Source organism: Periplaneta americana, chromosome 14 (assembly GCF_040183065.1).
Source record: "Periplaneta americana isolate PAMFEO1 chromosome 14, P.americana_PAMFEO1_priV1, whole genome shotgun sequence".
NCBI classification, from domain to species: Eukaryota; Metazoa; Arthropoda; class Insecta; order Blattodea; family Blattidae; genus Periplaneta; species Periplaneta americana.
The window spans coordinates 1,958,750-1,980,613 of NC_091130.1; the positions used below are offsets into that span (position 1 = coordinate 1,958,750).

Here is a 21,864-nt window from a genome sequence, read left to right on the forward strand (position 1 = left end):
AATTGCTGTAGTTTATTTACCAGACGTCAGGATCTTGATTATTTATTTTTTTGTAAAGTCATTAAGGGTGATATTGATTGCGAATCTTTTTTAAGCAATATCAGTCGTCATATTCCTGCTAATGGTTTAAGATTTCATAAAAGTTTTGCTGGTTTCAATAGACAAAATGAAATTCAGTGAACCACACTCAATTTTCTTGCTCTCTTCTTGTGACCAGATACTGAATAATTTTTGCTGAAAAATCTGTGCACGATGTTGCATGGAGTCTACTTCACAGAGCAACTTTCTGCATATCAGCATTGTGTTGTTACTGATAGCCAAACCCTCATGAATAGTACGAGGAATTACGCTATTGCTGATAACGCTATTGATAAAAAAAGTGCACATCAGTTATTTCACGAAATTGTGCAATTTTACTTAGGCTATGAAATGGCATATTTTGATATTTTGGATGTCTATGCAAAAAACACTTTTTTCGTCTTTTTTGTTAATTTTACCCGAAACTATAATATTGTCCCGCGCCGTGGCGTCGTGCTCTAAGGCATCCTGCTTAGGACTCGCGTTACGGAATGCGCGCTGGTTCGAGTACTCATGGGGGAAGAAATTTTCTCATGAAATTTCGGCCACTCTATGGGACCGGTGCTCACCCAGCATCGTGATGCACTTGGGGAGCTACGATAGGTAGCGAAATCAGGTTACGCAAACCAGCTATAACGGCTGGGAGGCTCATCGTGCTAACCACATGATACCGCCATTCTGGTTGGATGATCGTCCACCTCTGCTTCGGCATGTGGCCATCCATGAGACCAACAGCCGGGTGGTAGGTCTTGGCCCTTCATTGTCTGTAGCGCCACGGATTATTATTATTATTATTATTATTATTATTATTATTATTATTATTATTATTATTATTATTATTATACTACGTCCATCTGTCAGTATACTTGTATACCAATACACCTTTGCTTTATCATTTTATGCTCGACCATGCCGAAATGTAGTAATTATACACCTGGTAGTAGCCCTTTAATGCACCTCATTAAAGTACACCTATTCATTATAGTTCAGTTGTTCAGCCAATGAGAAATCACCATTATGCCATTATAAAACCGCAAGTATCGATTATTCTCGGATATGCAATCGAAAGACAATTAGCGAAACGTCACGGAGGCTGGAAATCCAATACTGTCGCACAAGGTTATGTTCTGTTACTATAATAATTAGCGTTAATTGTAAATAATATTCAAATAAATTCAATTTGTCATCTCGTTTTTCAATTCTAAATCAATTTCCAGGTTATATCAATATTAATGTTCATGTTATTCTCTAGATTATATCAAGGTCAATGACATTCGTTCCTCGGAAAAAAAAAATCAATACTTTCGCGTCTGCGCACATCTCACAATTTAGAAGGTCAGTTCCGCTCTTCACTTAGATAACCATAACATGAATACTTATGAATAATTTCAAGTTAGAAATATGGTCGAGCATAAAAAGTCGTATGAAACTTGCCTATAATGGTAATTAAGACGCTCGTATGAAAATTATGAAACTCGCTTGTGCTCGTTTCATAAACAAACATACTCGCGTCTTAATTACTACCATTATAGGCTCGTTGCATAATGTACTATTCTAAAGTATTGCCTGGGTTATATTATTGCCTACTGAAGGTAAAATATTTAAAGGAGATATCAGATATCTGGTGTAAAATATTGGCTGCGTTATCGTGTCTCAATTTATAATTAATCTGATACATTGTGTGGTGGCCTTATGCTGGTCATTTTAGATTAAAATTTTATATTTCTAGCATAAATCACTCTCTAATCGATCCGTATTTCCTGCAATTTCTAGTTCGCACTCTAGTCTATTGTTGTGTCCTGCAGGGTCCAGCAACCCGCCCCTGGTGCAGGGCAAGCTGCGCCTGTACAGCATGCGCTTCTGCCCCTACGCCCAGCGGGTGCACCTGGTGCTGGACGCCAAGAACATCCCGTGAGTAGCTGGACGCCCCTGTCTGCACACAACAATATCGCTGTGGCTCATCCCCGACAAACAGGCCGCCCGGACAGCTGCCCGTCTAATTAATCAGATCCTCGGTGACGTCATCGCCTGATAAACAGGTCAACACAAGGTTGAATGAAGCTGCAACGTGTATGACTACCGTCAAGGACGCAGAGTTCAATTCCCGGAGAGAATAGTCGTAATTGATATCCCGTTTAAAAGGGCCGAGTGTGTCCTTCGCGGCTCTGCAGAGAACCTGGGTTCGATATATATATGAAAATGTGACTGCTATACTGGACAGGGTGACTGTAGGGCTAGCCTCTTCTCCACCAGCTTATTGAGAGAGGTGGGGCTACTTTCTTCGGGGTTGTCTGGTTATAATAATAATAATAATAATAATAATAATAATATAATGATAATGATAATAGTAACAGTAACTTAAAGACCTAAGATATAACGATGAAAGAGTAATGGAACGGAGAAAAATTCTCTCCGGCGCCAGGATTTGAACCCGGGTTTTCAGCTCTATGTGCTGATGCTTTATCCACTAAGCCACACCGGATACCCACCCCGGCGTCGGACAGAATCGTCTCAGTTTAAGTTCCAACTCTTGGGTTCCCTCTAGTGGCCGACCTCTGCACTACGTCATAGATGTCTATGAACGTAGGACTGAAGTCCACACATGTGCTGAGGCGCCCTCGTTATGTACTTCGGTACATTAAATAATATATATGATATGTGTAAATCACTTCGTGATTTAAGACGGCGCTTATTCCGTCGGATCCCGGCCAACTATTCACTCATAACGAGTGCACCTCAGCACATGTGTGGACTTCAGTCCTACGTTCATAGACATCTATGACGTAGTGCAGAGGGCGGCCACTAGAGGGAACCCAAGAGTTGGAACTTAAACTGAGACGATTCTGTCCGACGCCGGGGTGGGTATTCGGTGTGGCTTAGTGGATAAAGCATCAGCACGTAGAGCTGAAAGCCCGGATTCAAATCCCGGCGCCGGAGAGAATTTTTCTCCGTTCCATTACTCTTTCATCGTATGATGACGCAGAATATCTGCATGGAAATATCTTATGTACTTCGGTATATTAAATAATATCTAAGATATAACGCCGGCGCTTGGTGTGTCTAGACATTGGTAGGCACTCAAAATGAAACAACTCACAAAACTCAAATTTGAACCGTTTAAGCCAAACTTTTAAGAATATATTGCTGTAATTATTATCCACTTTTGATTGAAACAGTTTTTATTCACTTTTTTTTAACAATTAAGGGACTTCCTATTAAATAATGTGCATTTCAATGTATCATATACCTAAAGGGGCCTTAGTAACAATTTTACAATTTGAAAAAATAGAAGAAGAAGAAAAATATTAATAAGAAATTAAATTGAATAAAGCGAGTTACTCCTATCAACTGTTTGAAATTACTGTTTACCATGTACACCTTCTTTCATTTGTTCGTATTTAAAGACCACAAATGCAAATTTTGACGGCCTTCGAAATTCTCCATAGTCCAACTTAGATTAATGTTTGCAGAAACAAATGTATTCATTCGCAAAATATGAAGTAGTTCTTATCGTTTTCATAAATTTTACAGTTTGTAGAGTTTTCCTGTGAATTTCATTAGCAAAATTGCACTGAGCATTCAATGTTGAACACGCAGGGAATTTTTTTTTTAAGAATCGTGCGAATTTCCGTTACATTATGTATTAATAATTTTGCTTGATGTTCAATCATCAAGTATGAGATACATTGGATAATCAAGCATTATTTCCAAACATATTTTAATACATATTTTAATTATTTTTTTTTGTAAAAGTAGTAATTAGAGAAGTGGGGGTCGTGTTATCCCTGCCCCTTTCTATTATGTTTATAACTGATTGAAGTGAAGGTAGTATATTTATAAATATATATAAATATAAATAAATAAATAGATATGTAAATAAATAAATAAATAAATAATTAACATGGTTGTTCCAACGTAAATTTCGATCAGTAACAATACTGGCTAAATACTGTATTTTACTCGGTTTGATAGGTTTAACTTCGGACAATTACAAGGACTAGAATTAGAACAGTTTTTGCCGTGAATAGTATGTACTGTAATTTTTATTGTAACTGCTGGAAGATCTGTTACTTTGAGAGAGAATGTTATACTTAGATTTTAACCTTTGAACTCTGAATGAAGAACATGTTTGTTGGCGGGGGGGGGGGCAACAATTCCTGTTGACATGGCCTCCATACCCCTGAGAAGTATTTTGTATCTATAAGGTAATTTCATCAGTGGAAGGAAGGAAGGAATTTCCGCAGCAAGCGTGCGATGCCCGCTCGAACATTGGAGCGAACGCCACAACTCAGTCCTTTCCCTTCTGTAAACTTCTCACAAAGTCACCTCTACCGCCTACGCAATCCTTTCCTGCACGAATTGTCATCTCATCTGTATTAGTGAGTCATTTCTTAATAGCATCATTATCCGCCAAGCGCTGTTCTAAGTTGATCTGGTTGGACGGAATAAGTACAAGTATGAAGGAATAAGATTACTGCGAGTGTGACAACACCATACGCTGCATTCCTATGTGGAGGCTTGAGTCATGCTGACCCCATGATTAAATAGTCCCACATCTGTAAGATGTCCAATGTACGATCAGATAAATCTCCCTCCCCTACCCGCAGGGGTGTGTGAGTTAGTTAAAAGGGAAGGTAAAGATAGTTGAGATCTGTATCGATACAAGCATCCGAAATCTGTATCGATTTTCAAACGTCCAGTGTTGCCAATTCAGCGGTTTTCCCGCTAAATTTAGCTTTTTTGGATAACCGTCTCGCGGGTAAAATTATATTATCCCGCTTAGCGGGAATACTAGCGGTTTTTAATCTTTAAAGTTTCTGAAATGAAATTCATATTAGCATTATAAGCGGCTTTCATAATTACATTTAATTCGTTCAGCGTGTGTTTTGTGAAATGATGGATGTGTTAATGTAGTGATAATTCCATATTATATATGTTACCGTTAAAACCCGAAATCCGTCAAAACCAGTTTGAACTAGTAAAAACTAGTTTAACCCTTAAAAGCCTGAATTATTTTTCGTCAAGTTTTTCGTTTATTTCGTTATAGACTAATTAAATGGATATAATTGAACACAACAATGCTTTTGTTTTCAATTGTTGAAGCGAATATGTGGAATTACAGGGCGTTACCAAATGCTATTTCTTTCATTCATTCATTCATTCATTCAATAATTCATTCATTCATTCATTCATTCATTCATTCATTCATTCATTCATTCATTCATTCATTCATTCATTCATTCACCATATGGTAACGCTAGGTCATTATGTTGTCAAATCTTAAAGAATGAGTTGTTGCCTTATAATGACATCTTTCAAGCAATTTATTGAACTTAACTGAACTTTAGCATACAAATAATATATTCATCACTCATCCAGTGTTCTGCCCAAGGTCAGATCTTTCACTGCAAACCCAGCATTCTTCAATGTTTCCTATATTCTGCCTTCCTGTTTGTCTTCTCGTATGATCCATATGTCGTCTATCATCTGATATCTTCTTCTGCTCCGAACTCTTTACCATTCACTCCCGTTCACCATTCCTTCCAGTTCATCCTTCAGTAGGCAGTATCTTCTCAGCCAGTGACCCAACCAATTCCTTTTCCTCTTCCTAATCAGTTTCAGCATCATTCTTTCTTCACCCACTCTTTCCAATACGGCTTCATTTCTTATTGTATGTCCACTTAACACGTTCCATTCTTCCCCTTATTCACATTTCAAATGCATCTATTCGTTTCTATTCACTTCGTCGTAATGTCCACGTCTTTGTCATTCACAATACCACACTCCATACAAATAATACAAAAAATACAAAAATAAGAAAATTACTTTCACAATACCTGAACAAATATACATAATAGAATTATTGTCACAATATATTCGTATGAACAAAACACATTTTCGAAACATAACGTTTTACATAATTTTTTGTGTGATTTTCACATATTTCGGTAGTAAGGTAAAACATGGGCTACATCAAATTTTGAGGAAGCTGTATGTCAGAAGAGCATTCTCACTAGCACATCGCTTTCTTTTGTTTCCGGGTATCGGAATCACTAATGTTCCATTCTATTGTATCTTATATAATCAGATGTTCTGCGAGTGACGTCCAGAAAGTAAGTTTACCCGGAGCCGTTTACAGAAAGAAAACACAGTTTCATGAAAAGATTTATTGGAACAGATACAGCAATTGTTGAACTATTTTTCAACATAATTCCCACCGGAACTGAGAGATTTGTCACACCGTGGGAACAACTTTTGTCCCACATAGAAATCTCCCGCCTGGAATCGGAACCAGTGTGTGACAGCCGTTTGCACCTCTCTGTTGATACCATGGTAACAAAAAGTCTCAATTCAGGTGGAAATATGTTGAAAAAATAACTCAACAATTCCTGTATCTGTTCGAATAAATCTTTCCATAAAATTGTATTTTATTTCTGCAAACGGCCCCAGGGAAAGTTACTTTTTGGACACGTCTCGTAGCTCCAATATCGCTGTATTTGGAAGTAGACGGTCACCCCTTGCCTCTTGGGGTGCTCCCGACTTCTTCAAATCTCCCATTTGAATTCTAATTCATTCAATGGTGAGCCAGATCTTCTACTTGGCTGCCAAGCAATTTGTATAGCTACATCTAACAACTATGTGAAAATGGGCTAAAACAGTTTTTACATAGATAAGGCGAATTTTTATAAAGAAAACAAAATTTGTCACATCTCTGTCTTTAAAAGTCACTCTCTGGAGAAATCGATTGAACTGTTATAATATACTGTTTTATCCACTGATGTCACCATTTCCACACATTGCAATGTTGACGGTATCATTCTCTTTTATCACAGATGACTCTTCAACTTCCACTTCTTCAACAAAAGGAATATCATCTGGTGCACCTGTTCTGTCGCTATTAACAAAAATAACCCCAGCTTCAGTACTCAGTTTCCTTCCACATAGGTTGTCGAACATGCCGCCCTCTACATCAGCAGAGTTCTCGTCAGATACAGAGTTGGGCTTTGGTGGCTGTATGTAGAATGCTCTAATTTTTCGTTTTCTAATTCCAAAAGTATCTCATGCATTTTCACGCACTGTTTGTGACATTCATTTTGTTGCTTGTACTTTCTTGCAACTCCTTCATCTTACTGTTAGTAGCAAGAGAGCACAAAGAATGAGTGACAACATATTAGCCTAGCGTTACCATATGGTAACGTAAGAAACAATGTATTATATCCACAACAATGTTACGGATTGCAAACTTGTGCTTGATGTACATGAATACTCAATCAACAATAAGTAAAATACCACAACAAACATTACGATCAAATTAATCAAAGTAACAAATACATTATCTTACTACTTGATGTTCTCCAAAATTGCTGCTGAGAAAGCAACATCTAAATCGCGCAGCTCCTCTTGCCCAACTGGTATAATAAATTTGTAATTTCATAATGTAATAAGAAAGAACCAATCATGTAGCTTGGATTCACAAAGAAAAATTCCAATTTTATTAAATAAGGACGTGTATGAAGCAAGTAATATTGCTTTCTGCACTGCGTTACCATATGGTAACGCTAGGTTAAAATGGGTTAAGCAAATAAAGATAGAAAGTGAGTTTTCGTATGATCTAGAATCAGTGTCAGGTTAGGTTTGGTTTGTTTAGGTTTTTGTTTGGTAAAAGCCTAAAAAAAAACCTAAACAAACCCAACCTGACCTGTCATTGATTCTAGATCTTACGAAAATTCGCTTTCTATCTATCTATATTTTAAAACTAGTTTTTACTAGTTGAAACTGGTTTTGTCGAATTTTAGGCTTTAACGGTAACATATATCGTGCAATAAGAATTTAAATATGTTGTGTCTGTGATAAAAGTGTTCAAAATTGCTTTATAGCGCCACATTGGCAATGATAATAGTGTGCAATATTCGTTACTTTGGCGGGTGGATGCTCTATCTTGACCATTATTACTATTATTATTATTATTATTATTATTATTATTATTATTATTATTATTATTATTATTATTGAATAATAAATATACATTAAAATCTAGAGATATTTGTTAGAAAATCGCGGGTTTTCGAAAGCCATCTAGCGGGATTATACGAACAACTGTTGGCAACACTGCAAGCGTCACACACTGAAACGGAATCATTTTATGCATGCAGTGGTTAGGCGAGAGGAATAGAATGGCCGATACAGTTTTGATTGTACTTCGGGGACCTCAAAGTCAACGAACCAAATAACTTCAACAACACTAATTACAAAAGGATGACACACTGTTTACGAAGCTATTGGAAATAGTACAATCAAAATGTTTAAAAACAGAATACTGACATGAGAGAGGTAATATGTATATATATACAGCTATATACAGGGTGATTCAAGACCTCTGCAACAAACTCTGGGGATCGACAGATCTCGCAATGACGATCATTTTTCGTAAAACAACCCATGTCGTGTAGGAGCTAAGCGACATCGAAAGAAAAAAGACAGGTTTTAGTGATATTAACAATTATGAAATTAATTATTTTTCAAGTATGTTTGGTGACAAGTTACAGGTGTTCAAAGTGTCTACCCTGAACCTGATCACATTCACTACACCGTCGTAGCAGTGGTTATCGGTCTGTGTCGAATTTGATCAAAAGCAGTTAATACTCGCATAGTCAGTTCCTCTCTGGTATCAATTCACATTTCCTGAAAGAAAAAAAATATATATTAAGGGCGTGAAGTCGGGTGATCACGCTGGCCACGTAACAGGTTCGGCTGTCCATATCCATTGCTCCTCGTAGATGTTGTTCAGATGTGCTCGTACAACCAGGTTGAAGTGCGTTGGGACGTTATGGTGAATCCCATGTCCCCTCACATCGTGAACGGTACATCCCCCATGAGCAGCGGAAACGTGTTCCGAAGAACGCTCCATCCAAAGGAGGCAGCAAAATGACAGGGCACTTGTAACCTGTCCGCAAGAGTACTTACTTACTGGCTTTTAAGGAACCCGGAGGTTCATTGCCGCCCTCACATAAGCCCGCCATTGGTCCCTATCCTCAGCAAGATTAATCCATTCTCTATCATCATATCCCACCTCCCTCAAATCCATTTTAATATTATCTTCCCATCTACGTCTCGGCCTCCCCAAAGGTCTTTTTCCCTCCGGCCTTCCAACTAACACTCTATATGCATTTCTGGATTCGCCCATACGTGTTATATGCCCTGCCCATCTCAAACGTCTGGATTTAATGTTCCTAATTATGTCAGGTGAAGAATACAATGCGTGCAGTTCTGCGTTGTGTAACTTTCTCCATTCTCCTGTAACTTCATCTCTCTTAGCCCCAAATATTTTCCTAAGCACCTTATTCTCAAACACCCTTAATCTCTGTTCCTCTCTCAAAGTGAGAGTCCAAGTTTCACAACCATGCAGAATAACCGGTAATATAACTGTTTTATAAATTCTAACTTTCAGATTTTTTGAAAGCAGACTGATAAAAGTTTCTGAACCTAATAATAACAGGCATTTCCCATATTTATTCTGCGTTTAATTTCCTCCCGAGTATCATTTCTATTTGTTATCGTTGCTCCAAGATATTTGAACTTCTCCACCTCTTCAAAAGAGTACTTGAAGAAATAAATGAATAATCCATTTCATAATTAACCGTAAATGTCACTAAAACCTGTCTTTTTTCCCGACGTCGCGTAGATCCTACACGAGGCAACGGAGAACACGGGTTGTTTTACGAAAAATGATCGACCACGAAATGTGTTCGCAGCTATGACGTGGTGAACGTGCACCTGGGCGACAAGCCCGACTTCTTGTTCGAGAAGAACCCGCTGGGCAAGGTGCCTGTCTTGGAGACGGAGGACGGCCGCTGCCTGTACGAGAGCCTGATCGTGGCGGACTACCTGGACGAGCAGTTCCCGGACAGACCGCTGCACTCCGGGGACCCCGCACAGAAGGCGCAGGACCGGATCTGCCTGGAGCTGTTCAGCAAGGTGCGCGCCGAGATTCATAGTGTTATGCATCCTAGGAAGTATTAGTTTTCTGTATGAATGTGTAGACATTTTATACCCAAACCCCCTTTTCGTGTCACTTAACTAAAGGATGCGGCAAAACATCCTCCCTAATTTAAAGTTTAAATAAAAAAAACAGATGGATCAAAATAAGGAAACTTTATTAATATGAATGGTATCTTAACAGTGGGGATTTTTCATTTTTTGAATAACGTGTCTCTCAAGTGGTGTCCTTCACTATCATTGCATTGTTGAATGCGACTTCTGAAATTCTGAATCACTCTAACTAGCATTTCTTGAGGAATAAGACCAATTTCTTCCTGTATTGCATTTCTTGGGTCTGGCAAAGTCCTCGGCCGATGTTTGAACACCTCAGCCTTAAGATGCCCCCATAGAAAAAAAATCGCAGGGTGCAAGGTCTGGTGATCGTGCTGGCCAGGGGACGTCGCCACGTGAAGAAATTAAGCATCCGGGAAACATCTGAGCAGCGATAAAGGAATCACCACTTACCAGAAACGATACCACAGCGTAAGCACGTTCTTCACCCGTCCACGGCATAGTTGGGATTCGTTACAGATTAAATTTGCACTAATTGAATGTCAGTTACGTGTATTCAATGTCCTATTCAATTCTTGTTGTTTTGCTCATGTCATTTGATATCGCTATGGCAACGCATGTAAACCTAAATTTCCCACTGTTCAGATACAGTTCATATTAATACAGTTTTCTTATTTTGATCCATCTGTTCTTTATTTAAACTTTAAATTTCGGAGGATGTTTTGCCGCACTCTTTATTTATTAAACTTGTTTCATGGACGTCAAACTTGAGACAAATAAGAACGTAAAATCATGTTAAGGAGAGAGGATGGCATTATTTGGTGAAAAATGAGTAAATTAAAAAAAATCTTTAAAATACTCTGTGATATGTGTGGAAAGCATAGTATAACATTTTGTGGGTATTTGTGCCCTTATCAGATGTTGAGTCGCCATTTTTAAACTTCCTGCGTTATGGATTTTTAAATCATTCGCCCACTTTTATTGTTGTTTCCGGTAAATTAAATTTTCAAAAAAAAAATTCTTTAAAATACCCTTTGATATGTGTGGAATGCATTGTATAACATTTTGTGGGTATTTGTGCCCTTATCGGATGTGGAGTCGCCATTTTTAAACTTCCTGCGTTATGGATTTTTAAATCATTCCCCCACTTTTATTGTTGTTTCCGGTAAATTAAATTTTCAAAAAAAAAAAAAATTCTTTAAAATACCCTTTGATATGTGTGGAATGCATTGCATAACATTTTGTGGGTATTTGTGCCCTTATCGGATGTTGAGTCGCCATTTTTAAACTTCCTGCGTCATGGATTTTTAAATCATTCGCCCACTTTTATTGTTGTTTCCGGTAAATTAAATTTTCAAAAAAAAAAAATTCTTTAAAATACCCTTTGATATGTGTGGAATGCATTGCATAACATTTTGTGGGTATTTGTGCCCTTATCAGATGTTGAGTCGCCATTTTTAAACTTCCTGCGTTATGGATTTTTAAATCACTCGCCCACTTTTATTGTTGTTTCCGGTAAATTAAATTTTCAAAAAAAAAATTTTTCTTTAAAATACCCTTTGATATGTGTGGAATGCATAGCATAACATTTTGTGGGTATTTGTGCCCTTATCGGATGTTGAGACGTCATTTTTAAACTTCCTACGCAATGGATTTTTAAATCACTCGCCCACTTTTATTGTTGTTTCCAGTAAATTAAATTTAAAAAAAATTCTTTAAAATACCCTGTGATATGTGTGGAATGCATAGCATAACATTTTGTGGGTATTTGTGCCCTTATCAGATGTTGAGTCGCCATTTTTAAACTTCCTGCGTTATGGATTTTTAAATCACTCGACCACTTTTATTGTTGTTTCCGGTAAATTAAATTTTCAAAAAAAAAAAATTGTTTTTCTTTAAAATACCCTTTGATATGTGTGGAATGCATTGCATAACATTTTGTGGGTATTTGTGCCCTTATCGGTTGTTGAGACGTCATTTTTAAACTTCCTGCGCTATGGATTTTTAAATCACACGCCCGCTTTTATCGGATTCCAGTAACTTCATTTTTGTTTTGCTACATTGCCAGACAAAAATGGATATAATTTCTGAACTATCAAAGATACATGCATGAAATTTAGAACACACATTCTTTAGACTATTAGGAAACTTTTCTCTGTAACAGAATTTTGTTAATTGATTACATTTTAAAAATACGTCCGTTTGTTTGCAAGAAAGGAAATCAGAAAATTGTTATTAAATTTTAATTGTTTATTTTACAAACGTAGGGACTAATATCAAAATTCTGTTACAGATAGTTTGTAGAACATGCTTTTGCGAATACATTGCAAAAAACTGTTTGAATCTATCTTAAAAAACGGTTTAGATATATCGGTTTTAGTACAATCCTGCATTGGGTATATCATTGGGTATATATATATTTTTTTTAATTTGGGCCCCAAATAATTTTTTTTTTCAAAATATTTTTATTTGGTTGAGTTGCCACAGCTATGAGCTCTCTACATTAAAAAAAATTAATATTTTACACCAAATAGAAAAATTTTTTTAAAAAATACCATCCTCTCCCCTTAAGTAGACTATAAAACTAAACAAAATACTGTCACTATCCAAACTTGACAATAGATGTTCAAAACGAGAACCCTTCACAGCCAAACAATGTCCCTCACGAAAACAGTCCATTGTCTTTCTCACAGTTGCATGACTGATCTGTTCCAATCTAATTCTTCCTTTCAGACCTCCGGTATTTCTTGGTTTATCTTGATATACTCAGGACTTCAAGTAACCGCAAAGGAAGAAATTCATACGTAAAATTTAACTACGAAACGGAATTTGTAAATCTTAACGCAGGATGCCATTAAAAAAATAATTTTAGTGCCACACTTGTATGCCTGACTATCTAACTTCTTTCGAACACTTTTATCGTATTGTATGTCTCATCTCCAGCAGCTTTTGTATAAAACTTTTTTTTGTAAAATTAAAATTTAAGAACTTACGAGTAATATTCCATACTTAATAAACACACTATATAATGAAATTTCAGTGTTGACTTTTGTTAATCCAGATAGATGTTTGAGAGACAGCATTTAATATAACTTATTAAAAATTTAATTTAATTTAGTAGTAATATAATCTAATTTTATTTAGAGTTCAGTCTAAATGACATATCATAGTTTAAAATCAATAACACTTACAAAAGTAAATGATCATTGTATATTATAACATTGAAATGCAAACGTTTTCGCCCTTGGGCATCGTCAGGCATTTGGCTCACAATATCTTATACAATTTTACTATATATTAGCTGTGAAATATGTACCAGGTAATTTATGTTTACAATCTTGTGTATTTAATAAATAACTATTTGCATGGTAAACTCTATGGTAAGTAACAATCTGAAAATTTAAAGTGAATACAGATATTAAAATTATATGTAATAAAATTGTAACTAAAATGTAATATTGGTCTTATATTTCTTAATTATAAAATTGTAATCATTAAAACAACATCATGCTTTCTAAGTTAATTTAGTAGGCCTATATGTTTGAATTTCTTAGGTGTTTTCAAACAAGTGATTATGTAACAAAATATTCTCTAGATCCTAAAAACAGGGTCTGTACCTAAAGCTCCTATGTATGTATATAATTTAGGTACAGCACATGCATGTGTGTGCAGTTGTCATATTTCACAGAAGGTACCTATTAATGCAGGTCTACTACAATAATGTTTCTAAATTACTGCAGTTTCGGAAACAAAGTATACTATTATATTGGCTCTTCAGAATTGACAACACTGGATATCTGTCTCACAATGGTTCTGAACAATGGCGGTTGTGAGTTCATAACGAAAGCCGTTTTCCGTATGTGCCGTGAACCAGTGCACTCATTTTTATGTCTGTTGGCAGGCGATCCCGCTAGCTTACAAGGTGTACGGAAACGCGGATCTGGAGGCCTTCGCCCCGCTCATGGACGAGCTGGATGTTTTCGAGAAGGAACTGGCAACGAGGGGAACGGCCTTCTACGCAGGTATGAGCTGGTAACATGTCAGCAATCTTCATTCCATCGCACCTAGGGTCCCTCTGTGCAGTCTTATTGAACTTCAGTTTGATGTGTCACCACATGAAATAAATTAATTGTAATTTAGAAAAACACGCAAGAAACGTCACTATATAGACGCTGATTGTTGACTTGGTGACATTCATGCGCGCACTAGGGACCCAGGGTTTTATTTTCTGTCGGAGAAAGTCACGCCAAAGATTTTAACATCCCTCCAAAATCCAGGATGAATAAGATCACCAAGTCTTCTGCGCAGGCGCGGAGCCAGGCATGCTGGATCTGATGCTGTGGCCCTGGTGCCAGCGGGTGGAGATGCAGCGCCACCTGGAGGGTCCACAGTTCGAGCTCCCGCAGGAGCGTTTTCCTCGCCTGGTAAGTGACACGGTTTGATCAGCGAATAGGGATTATAAAGAATGGACACTTCGCGTCGGTACCTTTGATGTAGCCGGACTGATTTCAATGACCTTCAAGCCAGCTAGAGCGTGAGATTCTGCTTTCTCCCTGGAGTTGGCGCTGACATCACACCAGCTAGCAGTCGACACAGCGGAAATATAACACATATAATTAATACATCTAGGTACATTATGTACTCAAATAAAATAAATTGGATCCATAAAATAATAAATCCGTCACTAACTGTAATGTCTAGACTCTAGAGTTCCTTTATAATGAGAGTTGAGACGTTGACCTCAACAACAATTAAAATATGTAATGATTTGATAGCGCTGAAAATGGAAAAACAAAACTCTTATGAGAAGTAAAACCTTTACCTATATTATATTATATACAAATATTAAACGAATTCGATACTTAATTTTATAATGTATTATATCATTTTATAATATAATTTATTATATCTGAAATATAAAAAAAAAAAAAAAAAAAAATATTATTACAACTAGTTTGCCACTGAGAAATAAGGAAAAGCTGTTAACTTGAATTTATTTGAAGCAAAGCGTTACCGGATTATGCAATAAGGTAGGCGATGTTTGGATCCTGTGTCTCAACTCTATACTCAATTATTATCTTAGCATATGCTCGATTACACTAACCTCTAGCGCTTGAAAGTGGAACTAAACACTGGCGCACAGAGAAACAAAACACAGGAAAATTCGCTCAGTGTACATTCTTAATAATCCCAATTCGCTGGTTTGATATCCTGCCAGATTTTTGAAGACCGTTTCAGCTTACTAATTGTTGCAATTCATACTGCATGGCGGTAGAGCTGCTCTGCCTTCCCGATAGAGTGCAGCACGCTCTACCAGTTGCGAGACTTCACGAAAATGGCTAAGTAACATCCAGACAGAATGGCGCAAACAAATTAAGTTACTGTTCGTCCACTGATGTTAGTATCTGCAGCCAGTGAAGCTTATCGGCACACGAGACTTAACAAGAAGCCAAGCGCTGTTGCAACACGTTATTCGAACAGGCTAGTTAGTTCTTTACTTACGAGTTGGAACTAAGTTTCGTGTTGAGATTAAAGTAAGGTTACCAGATATTCACGTTTACCGGGACAATCTCTACATTTCGCATTTTGTCCCCTGAATGTCCTTGAATTTAATAAGTCGTCCCCAGATATTCGCGAATTTTAAATGTTAATTATTATAATTTTATGAAAATGATGCTGAATATCCGACTGCTTGGACTGGAGTATTCGTTCACAATGCTTCCGTGGAATGTACATTGCTAAGATGTCTTCCACAACTAGTAAAATTGAAGGGACAGTCCTTTATTTTGCTTCCAATATAGATGGACTTGGATGAAATAACTTATTTTATAAAATGTCTTGCTTGAAGAAATATTTGACTCCAGAGAAAGTTGCGAAGTGGAATAAGAAAATGCTCAAAATGGAGTGATTTTTTTTTAATTTCTCTTTGAAAATAATTTTTTATGCACAACTCTAAAAATTGATGGAAATATCTCCGTGTCTTTCTAGAATTAATCTTGTGTGTAAATAGAATGAGTATTTTAATTCTTTAAGGTGTGTAAAGCAATACAAGTGAATGACAAACTAACATAAATGCCATATACACTGATATCTGTCACTGAAAATTGTGAAAAAAAATCTGGTAACATTAGATTAAAGTGTAAACCAGTTGATACCATGTGGCATTCTTGGGAATCTGTCTTGAAATACTGATAGTGATGATGAAAATTAACGTTGTGTGTTAACAATAGAACGCGATAAACCCATACAAACTGCTGGTATACAACTTAGGCCAACAAAATAAATTATAAAGATCAAATTACCACACCCAACTCAGACGTGTAGACCTCTGATTCCAGAAAGAAAATACCGTTCTTGCTAGTTTAGTAATCTGCGGAGGTTTGACATGTGCCCTCATTAAAATAAAATGCACGCACTGTTTTGTGCTATGTGACTGATTGATTAAGTTTGAAGTCGCTTCAAGCACGTGCTGTCTGCCATAATAAATTTATAAAAAGGAAATAGTAGCCATATCTTTATAAATCATGTTTTTATTTTATTGTTTTTTCTTATTTTACTGATATATTAAACATTCCTGAACTAGTCGATAATTTTCATTGAATCTATATCAGGACTCGTTGGGAAAGTCAAACACACACAGCCTCTTCTCAACATCTTCCACATGCCGCTTAATAATGTGTGAAATATAGTAAATTTTTCATATGCAGGTAATTTTATATACACAGGGTGGTTCAGAACCCCGTACCTAACACGGAGAGATGATAGGTCTTGCATGGAGGACAATGTTTTGTCACAGAACCCATTTTTTCCGACCTATCATCTCTCAGATTTTGGTGTAAAGATCCTGAATAGCCTTATATAATATAGCCTACTATTAAAATAGTACATTATGCAACGAGCCTATAATGGTAGTAATTAAGACGCTAGTATGTTTATGAAACGAGCGCGAGTTTCATAATTTTCATACAAGCGTCTTAATTAGGCCTACCATTATAGTAAATTTTCATACGACTTTTTATGCTCGACCATTTTGATTTTCTCCGGCAATTGGTGAAATGAATTTGCGGGAATGTGCTTTGTGAAAGGCTGGAAGATGACGGTGAATTGATGTTAATTTGTGTGTTGTTTTTTTCGACTGAGTTTAACATTGTCTAATCTCGCGCTAGTTGTCTTTCGATTGCATATCCGAGAATAATCGATACTTGCGCTTTCATATTGCTACAATGGTGTTTTCTGATTGGTGGGACACCTGAACTTTAATGAATAAGTGTACTTTAATGAGGTCCATTAAAGGGCTGCTACCAGGTGTATAATTACTACATTTCGGCATGGTCGAGCATAAAGAATATTATCATATTCCGTTCTCTTTTTGTTTTGTCATTTGTCCATCCGTGTTTCAGCTTCATGTTCATTCTGATCTTGAGATGATTGACTTATTCGCCATCTCCTAACCTAACCTAACCTAACCTAACCTGTGCTGTGTTCTAGACGGCTTGGCTGCAGGCGATGATCGCGCACGAGGCGGTGCAGCTGAGCTACATCCCGCCGCAGAGCTACGCCAAGTTCATAAGCACCAAGAGGGCCGGAGCTATCGACTACGACGTGCTGCTGCAGTAGAATCAATACAGACCAAGCTCTTCGCTCATCTGCGTTTCTGCTTTACATTGTCCGATTGCTTAATTGGCTGTTTAATTGTTTGATTACTTTGTTGGGGTTGTTTACTTCATTGGTTAGTTATTTGGATGACGAGTTAATTGGCTGATTGTTGGATTGAATGGCTGGCTGATTGTTTGTTCAGTTGATTTGTTACTTAATTGGTTAGTTGTTGTTTAGTTGTTGGTCGTTTAGCCTATGCTTTAGGTTCATGTAAAGAAGAGATTCTGTACTGATATCTTTGCTTGTAAGCTGTGTTATCATTCCTGCAAATAGGAAATGTCCTAATGTAACTGATACGGGACGCAATTTTGTAGAGACATAAATGAGGCAATGCATTGTATTCCACGATGAATGTTTGGCTGGAACATTCTATGAAATATGCACATGTAACACCAGCCTCTTAGGCTTCTTAAAAACCGATTGTTGTATGATATATTCTGTGAAGAAATACTGTATATAAATAAGCTGGGTAAAATCGTGAACATGCAAATTGAAGATGATAATATACAGAAATAAAATAAAATTTCACAATAATAATTGTAGTGAAGAATAACAAGAAATTTCTGTTCCAGAGAAAAGTTTCCAAATAGCTTAAAGAATGTGTGTACCGTACGGAATAATGTGAACGTAGTATTAATAGCTCCCAAGATATGCAACTCCTTTAATGGAGTAAAACAAAATTTGAAGTTATGGGATATTGCAGTCAGATAAAAACCTGTGCACCAGAGCTTTAAAAATGGCATTACCGCAGCTAAGTCATAAATGTACATCAAGTTTATGTAATATATTTTTCACGTATGAAAGAGTATTTTAAAGGAAATAAATTTCAAAAAAGATGTACTGATTATTCGCCATATTTTACCACCATCTCCTCTTATCTACTTCGAACTAAGCTAAGAAAGAAGAAAAGAACATGAAATATGAGGCCCCAAGATACGGTAGCAATATTGATCCACATTCCTTGATATCTTTGTAATGTTATTGGCATTGTTAGCGATTGAGTTATTGCCGCTGTAAGAATCCGAATTTCATTTGTCGAAAGCTTTCAGTCTCCGCCGTTGCACTTCTAGCGTCGCTGCAGTCACAAGGTCGATATTGAGTTGTGAGAGATCATGCAGGCCGTGACTTCGATCGCACGCTAGACTGGCTGCTGACATTGATGCTCCAGGCCATTCCTTCGCGTCTACATTGCCGGCTGTCAACGTTTGTGCGGTTTCCATTATTGTTATTTGTCAACTGCTCGTTCCTTTTATTTCTGTGTTGTGAAGGTTGCAACAGGATGAGCACGGAACATCTTGCAGCAGGTAATAATTAATAATTCTTTTATTGCAATACTATTATAATAGTTTATATGATATTAAGTGGCAAACCACATGTCCCATTTTACGGACTTGCGGCATGTTCTAGGTTACACTCGCAAATTTCCTTTCAAATTGACATTCATGTATATTATATATATTTTTTAAATTAAGGTAAGGTTTGTTTCTTTAAGTGATGTTCGAGGCAGGTGTGAATATTTTTTAATAGCAATCAATGTCCACATAATGCATACCGGTACTATTTCTATTGTGTTGTGTTGTTGGTATGCATTCTTCCCTCGTTATATTCTTAATATTTATACATTCATCAATTTTTTATGATTTTTTTTGAAAGGGCAATAATATATTATATTGTATTCCTTTCTACTCATTATGGATCTACATAAAAATCCGCGTTTTGACGATAATATTGCGCGTTTGTATCCTCCATTCAGTGCCCTAAACTAAACGTTCAGCCCATTGTACTTCTTTGTGTTTTACGCCATTAAACATGTCAACAATGGTACAGTTTCGCATTCGTTTGGAGTTTAAATTAATTCGAATGTCTGTTGTGTAAATGAAAGCAGAAGCATGATGTGAAAGAAATTGTTTAAGGTAAAACATAATTTTCTGGATCTAAATCTCATTCACATTTCGTCCGAACATGTACTGTAATAATATTAATTTAGCATGTGGATAAATGGACAAAATGTTCGTTTCTCCCATCAGTCCTCATTGTTGATTGCTTCCTTTCCCTCATTTTGCCTATTCTCGCTATGGCCATCATCCTGTGATGTGTCTAGAATCCTTACAATTGAGAAGAACTCTCAATAGCTTTGCAACGTAATTTGAAAAACTCTATGAATATACAGATTATTACGTACGGATAATTCATTCGAATGCGTACGAACTATTGGATACTCTAGCTGCGATGTATAACGGGTGATGTAAGCCTAACTTTTAATTTGAAAGATAGTTTAAATGACTTACGTTGGAAGTACAATAACTATTTTATTCCCGTACATACACGTTTTCTTGCTTACATGTTGTACTTGCTGTCTGTTATACGCTCACTGTGTTGTAATTTATGTTTTATTTACTGTATAGGCTATATTTTATTATTTTCTGCCCTAAGATCATTAAGAACGATGGATATTATTCATGTTTGTTCCCATGTAGCTTAAAATAACGTTTCTGTGCCATGTTAATTTTCATTAATTTGTCTTTATTTACGTAAACAATAATGCACGAAGGAACCAACGCAATTTATCTTCGTAGACCTACTTTGTACTCAATCTGGTATTTCTGTTAAATGTGAAAAACTAAAATGAATACATTATTATTATATTTTTCAAGGACTCATAATACTAAACAAAATTCATTTAAAGATAATAGGCCTAAATAAGACGTGAATTTCAAATTACGAAAATATCTCATTAGTTCGGTGACAAAGTAAAATATCGTGGATAAAGGCAGATAAAAGGAATTGACGAATGATTCTTAGGTCGAAGAAATAGTTTTAAAAAAAGTTCAAAGAAGTTGAAACGTGTTAATCACTTTATTTTTATTCAAGTTTTAAATTTTTTCGCTGGTCGCTAAATTTCCTTGTCACTAATCGTGAGATCTGTTCGGGCGACGATCTTCTTCCAGTTAATTGGGCTCCGGTTCTGTGGTCTTAGCATCGTGGCTGACTGCATGCCGTTGCAGTAGCATTTGACTAAGTCCGGTAGTTAACCCTGTGACCCGCTGCTCGTGCATGGGCTGGGTGAACGAGCACAGCATTGTGCGCATACTAAATAGCTGATGGCTGCATTTTTTGCTGTGAGGTTTATAAAAACTGGAGTACAGGTTATTTGCCTATCCCGATCATCGCTTCTATAATTAGCTTAGAATCTCTTCCTTTGACGTGTAATGTCTACAGTCGACCTACACTAATACAAAAATTCTGGGCTGTACCAGGGACACGCCGGCACGTAACCCAGTTGTGTAGATTTGAATGTTTTATTTTTATTTCGGTGGAGAGTGTGGGTCTGTAGAGACATTCCGAAATTAATAATAATAATAATAATAATAATAATAATAATATAATTCTGATAATATTATTTCTTCGTTTGTTTATACATTTATTTATTTTTTATTTACCGGTACACATTTATTTCTTTCTTTATTCATTTCTTTTTATTTCTTCATTTATTTATCATTCATTCATTCATTTATTCAACCAGGTGGCCCGGGTTCAATTCCCGGTCGGGGCAAGTTACCTGGTTGAGGTTTATCCGGGGTTTTCCCTCAACCCAATATGAGCAAATGCTGGGTAACTTTAGGTGCTGGATCCCGGACTCATTTCACCGACATTATCACCTTCATCTCATTCAGACGCTAAATAACCTAAGCTGTTGATAAAGCGTCGTAAAATAACCTACTAAAAATCATTTATTCAGGCAGAATTAAGGTCAACAGGCCTTCTCTTCCGCTCAGCAGACTCTAATTGAAATTCGGGTTTTACTTTTTTTTTTCATTTTATTTAATCTTTATTTTTTTTTATTTAAGTCCGATTTTTGTTTCATTATCCACCCAACAATAATAAAATTTTGAGATAATTTAAATAATTAAAGTTAAAAAGCTTTAAAGAAAAGCATATGAAAGCATAATACAGTAGTCTTACGTGGCCTTACATATTACAGTAATGATTACAATAATATGTAGAACCTGATGTAATAATATGACAGTGAGTAAAAATAGCAAATTATAGGAGTAAAAAGAAATAAGTTAGATAAATAGC

The 21,864-nt window shown here is 36.4% G+C and overlaps 2 protein-coding genes across 3 annotated transcripts in view; both read left to right on the forward strand.

The window, feature by feature from the left end:
- Positions 1–18,620, forward strand: part of LOC138713071 (pyrimidodiazepine synthase-like) — a 78,117-nt gene extending 59,497 nt beyond the window's left edge. For both annotated transcript variants that reach the window (XM_069844812.1, XM_069844811.1), the window contains exons 2-6: positions 1,884–1,989; positions 9,831–10,053; positions 14,030–14,150; positions 14,437–14,552; positions 17,617–18,620. In XM_069844812.1, the coding sequence (XP_069700913.1) occupies positions 1,884–1,989; positions 9,831–10,053; positions 14,030–14,150; positions 14,437–14,552; positions 17,617–17,745 (695 nt within the window). In that variant the 3' untranslated portion in view covers positions 17,746–18,620. The remainder of the gene's footprint in view (positions 1–1,883; positions 1,990–9,830; positions 10,054–14,029; positions 14,151–14,436; positions 14,553–17,616) is intronic.
- A 266-nt stretch (positions 18,621–18,886) lies between these two features.
- LOC138713068 (pyrimidodiazepine synthase-like) overlaps positions 18,887–21,864 on the forward strand; it is a 41,328-nt gene continuing 38,350 nt past the window's right edge. The window contains exon 1 of the mRNA XM_069844808.1: positions 18,887–19,088. Within this exon, the coding sequence (XP_069700909.1) occupies positions 18,944–19,088 (145 nt within the window). The 5' untranslated portion in view covers positions 18,887–18,943. The remainder of the gene's footprint in view (positions 19,089–21,864) is intronic.